General features: G+C 35.8%; 1 protein-coding gene across 1 annotated transcript; it reads right to left on the bottom strand.

The window, feature by feature from the left end:
• Window positions 1-722: 722 nt before the first annotated feature.
• Window positions 723-1,999, bottom strand: gngt2b (guanine nucleotide binding protein (G protein), gamma transducing activity polypeptide 2b). Its single transcript, XM_051666599.1, has 3 exons — window positions 1,834-1,999; window positions 1,233-1,321; window positions 723-1,075 (listed from the first exon to the last, which is right to left on the bottom strand). Exons 2-3 carry the CDS (start codon window positions 1,314-1,316, stop codon window positions 950-952), a joined length of 210 nt encoding a protein of 69 aa, XP_051522559.1. The 5' UTR covers window positions 1,317-1,321; window positions 1,834-1,999; the 3' UTR covers window positions 723-949.
• Between the last annotated feature and the right edge of the window lie 2,472 nt (window positions 2,000-4,471).

Below are 4,471 nucleotides of genomic sequence, written 5' to 3'. Positions count from 1 at the left end.
GCATTAGTTGACAAATTTTGCACTATAACTTTTTCCCCTATATCTACACAATATCTCTATAACCATGTGGTATATTTACCAGTAAAGAAAATTCAACAATTTTACAGTAATTTACCAGGTTTCATGTGTGAAAGTGGCTATTGCTAGCACAATGCCTTACCAGTTGAACTACTGGTCAGGTTTCCCTCACCAGATGCAGTCAACCATACAAGAGCTGCTGCTCATCTCAATTACTGGCTCTGTATTTAAATAAGAGTTGGAAAGAGAGAGAGACAGAAGAGGGGCAGCGGTACTGAGTTGGAAATTAGCTTACAGGATGAAAGGTTCAATCCTGGGATGAGGATCAGTGAATGAGCTTAAGTTCTTGAAACACAGGAAGCAGATGCTCATCAGCAGGACAAAGAGGTCTGATGCCCAAATCTCATTATAACAGCAGCCAGTAAATGACCACACACCAATGACTGATTCAATCGACAGTACCTGCAGAGCTTTACGCATACAGACCTACTGTGTATGCACTAATACAAGATAACATACACATGACCCCTTACACACTCATCCCCAGTTCCTTTCTTAAATTAAGGAAGGAATACTTTCACCAGACTTCATTTCGATGAAATACGCAACCCAGAATGGACCTGAAATCACTGAGTACTGTATAGGTTTGTGTTACGATCACCCATTTAAGGTCTATTGAAATCATGAGATTCATGAGACTTTTGCTTACATTGCTAGCGGGTTTATTTTAAAAAGAGACAGATTACATCATATCACAAGATATATTGAACGACATGAGGGTGTCCCTTTTCTTTTCTGTACATTACTGTAACGACAGTGGATGCTAAAATCTTGCAGTGTTGTCCCGGATTCTCCACTAGAACAAATAATCCTTTGATATTTCATACAAAAGCAATTATTGAACATCACCCTGGTGCCCCCAGGGCCATTGCTACGTAATAATGCAGCCACCCTTCTCCTTGAATGGGTTCTTGTCTTCTGGGACGCCCTTGATCAGAGGATCTTCAGCAGACATCTCCTCAACATAAGCAATGAGCTCTGGGGCTGTTGCTGATATCTAAGAAAAAGAAAAGATCATTTATTAAACCCATCCTGCTCAAATAGATATTGGAATTGAACAAGCAACTAAACAGGATGTAGTTGTATTGTAATTGCTGACTTGGGTACTTGTTAATGGTGATGGAAGAACTATAGAGTTCAGGACAAGTTCTCACCGCTGTTCTGGGTGTGTTCACCTCTACTTTCAGCTGGTCCAGCTCCATCTTTAGGATGTCTTTATCTGACATGTCCCGAGCCATCCTGCCTATCGGAGACAAATGGATGAAACAAGAGAGATTAGTGAAATTATGGTTGAAATTCACTGTCAGTACAACAAAATTACAAAAACAGTGATGGTCATTTGAATGCAGTGATTTACTTCTGTACTGTTCAAAGCACATAATGTTAAATAAACATTGAGGCTTGTCTAAAACAAAGAATAATCCCAGAGAATGCATTTAGTGCCATTATAAGTCAATGCAATGCTATTGGGTAGCACTTTTCATAATACAAAGCCTATGGTTCCAAAGCAGCTTTAAAAACAACTTTTGGTCACCTCTCACTACCTTTTTTTTTTTTTTAATTGTCCATTTGTAAAGAAGATGAAAAGTTTTGTCAAATTACTGCCAACCAGCATGAAATATATCCGAATTCAGGCCTGATGCATGTCAAAACTTACTGTTTCAGTCAAATTATCATTGTGATTGATTTCCCATTGAACCATTCTGCGAATTTATCTTATATCTCATATATTCTGAGCAAAAATAATTTATTTACCCGTTGAATGGTGGGACTCCCAGAAGTTAGAGAAATGTCCTGATGTCTCCTAGGAGATCATCAGCTGGGGATGTCTTCCTCCTCTCCTGTCCTCCTCCTCTCTGGACAGACTGAGCTCTGATCCCTCGGTCTTCTCTACATTTTCACTCCTTCCCCCCTCGCTCTCTCAGGTGTAGGGACTGAACTTGGTGGGGATTGGGCTCTGATGTCATCAATCTCTTCTGATCTCATTAAGCCAATGAGAGGAAGTAGGATGTGGCCGTGAGGTGTAACCTCTAAAGTACATTGGAATACTAGAAGAAAAGGGCAGCAGGACAGGACAATTGTGGATCTTTGATGGCAACAAGGTGTAGAACACAGCCGGTGTGTTAAATCTGTAATTAACTAATAACTTACTTGTTGTGGAAGTCTAGTTGGGTTTAACGTCTATGCATCTTAGAAAGAATCTATACATGCAAACTGTGGCTTACGAGGTCAGTTTGATATGTAATCAACAGGCACGATGCAGAGCATTACTTTAACACAATCAGACCAGTAGAAGCAGTAAATATTAATTTTCAAAGTGAAATGCTCTATGAGTGACATGAAAGAGGAACTCAGACAGTGGAGCCATGCATGTTGCTCACTAGAGTATTATGTTCCCTTCAATTCAATTAAGTCAATTAAATATCTTGGGTTTTGTTAATAGATGCATTGATTTTGTAATATTCACATTTTTATCAATGCAAATTTTATTAATCGCCAAGCATGACAAACACTGGAATCGATATTTGAGTATTTATGAAGTGCATGAAGAGATAAGAAGTAAATTTTTAGCTTCATGCAATCAGTGAATAAATTATTAAGAAAGTTCTTTAAAAATGAATAATCTTGATGATGAGTGTTGTTCTGTTATGTGATTAAAGACCTGCCACCATAATTCACCATTTACCTACATTATGTAATATCAGTGGTCTCATTTAAGAGTTATCATGAGTTTCATACCAAATAAATGAATTGCATATAGTGAATGTAACATAGTGTCATGAGAATTCGTCACAATACTACAAGGTGGCAAATTCGTACCGGTTCTTACAACTTAATTTGAAGTGTCTCTCATTGGTTGGTGAATAACTAGTACAATTTTGTACGAATTGGTACGAATTTGCCACCTCGTACTATTGTGATGAATTCTCGTGAGATTGTGTGAGTGAATTGCATATATATATATACCATTTTGCAGAACAGGTTCAAACTTGAGATTTGAAACATTTTTAAATTTGTTCATATATATATATATATATATATATATATATATATATATATATATATATATATATATATATACACACTACCGGTCAAAAGTTTTGAAACACTTACTCATTCTTTATTATATGACATTTTAGAATAATAGTAAAGTCATCAAAACTATGGAATAACATAAATGGAACTATGGGAATTATGTTGTGACTAAACAAAATCCAAAATAATTCAAAACTGTGTTATATTTTAGCATCTTCAAAGTAGTCACCCTTTGCCTAGATTTTACAGAAATGTACTCTTGACATTTTCTCAACCAACTTCTTGAGGTATCACCCTGGGATGCTTTTTAAACAGTATTGAAGGAGTTCCCATCTATGTTGGGCACTTATTGGCTTCTTTTCTTTATTATTTGGTCCAAGTCATCAATTTCAAAAACTTTTTATTTTTTTATTTTTTTATTTTTTTTAATAAAAATTTGAGTTTTATAATGAAATAAATTAATATGGTGGCACAATTATATTTTTGTCTACAAAACTAATTTCAAACATTTAAGCATACGCCTTAAGATCAAAAGATTTTTAAGATCATGAGAAACATTTCAGTTAAGTGTTTCAAAAGTTTTGACCAGTAGTGTAAATTGTATCATATTTTAGGTACAAATATCTAGTAAAAGTACAGACAGTTTTAAAATTGTATTTTCAGGAATGTTTTTCCTCTCCCCCAATTTGTCATTACCGAAACACAGATATACAATACAACACAAAAGATTATATTTATCTATTAAGAATTTGTTTCCATCCCCCATCTAAAGAGTATTTTAATAAATTGTTTCTAGAAGATATTCACAGCCAAATTAATTAAAATGACAATTTTAACCAATTTTCAAAATTCCATTTATAAGAATAATCAAAATCTAAATGCAAATTTTCTCTGTAAAATACATCAGACTAATTTGAGCGTTAATGAATAATGAAGATGGACATTTTTATTAGGAACACTGTGGCGCTAACAAGTGCCCGATATGGTCTTCTGCTGCTGTAGCATCCATCTCAAGGTTCGACGTTTTGCATTCTGAGATGCTATTCTGCTCATTAGAATTGTACAGAGTGTTTATCTGAGTTACCGTAGCCTTTCTGTCAGCTTATGTCCAGTCTGGCCATTTTCCGTTGACCTCTCTCATCAATAAGGCCTTTCTGTCCGCAGAACTGTCACTCACTGGATGTTTTTGCTTTTGGCACCATTCTGAGTAAACTCTAGAGGCTGTTGTGTGTGAAAATCCCAGGAGATCAGCAGTTACAGAAATACTCAAACCAGCCCGTCTGGCACCAACAATCATGCCACACATAAACTTTGCAGACATTTATCCAGTCTACTAACAATGTTTCGGTTTGGGGTC

This window comes from Myxocyprinus asiaticus, chromosome 32 (assembly GCF_019703515.2).
Source record: "Myxocyprinus asiaticus isolate MX2 ecotype Aquarium Trade chromosome 32, UBuf_Myxa_2, whole genome shotgun sequence".
In the NCBI taxonomy this organism is placed as follows: domain Eukaryota; kingdom Metazoa; phylum Chordata; class Actinopteri; order Cypriniformes; family Catostomidae; genus Myxocyprinus; species Myxocyprinus asiaticus.
This window is presented reverse-complemented; position numbering and strand designations above follow the sequence as displayed.

Bases quoted from the DNA above. Each gene is read 5' to 3' on its own strand.
- gngt2b (XM_051666599.1), bottom strand. From the start codon at position 1,316: ATGGCTCGGGACATGTCAGATAAAGACATCCTAAAGATGGAGCTGGAC. The intron at 1,076-1,232 runs GTGAGAACTTGT...TCTTTTTCTTAG, and splicing joins TGAACACACCCAGAACAGCG to ATATCAGCAACAGCCCCAGA.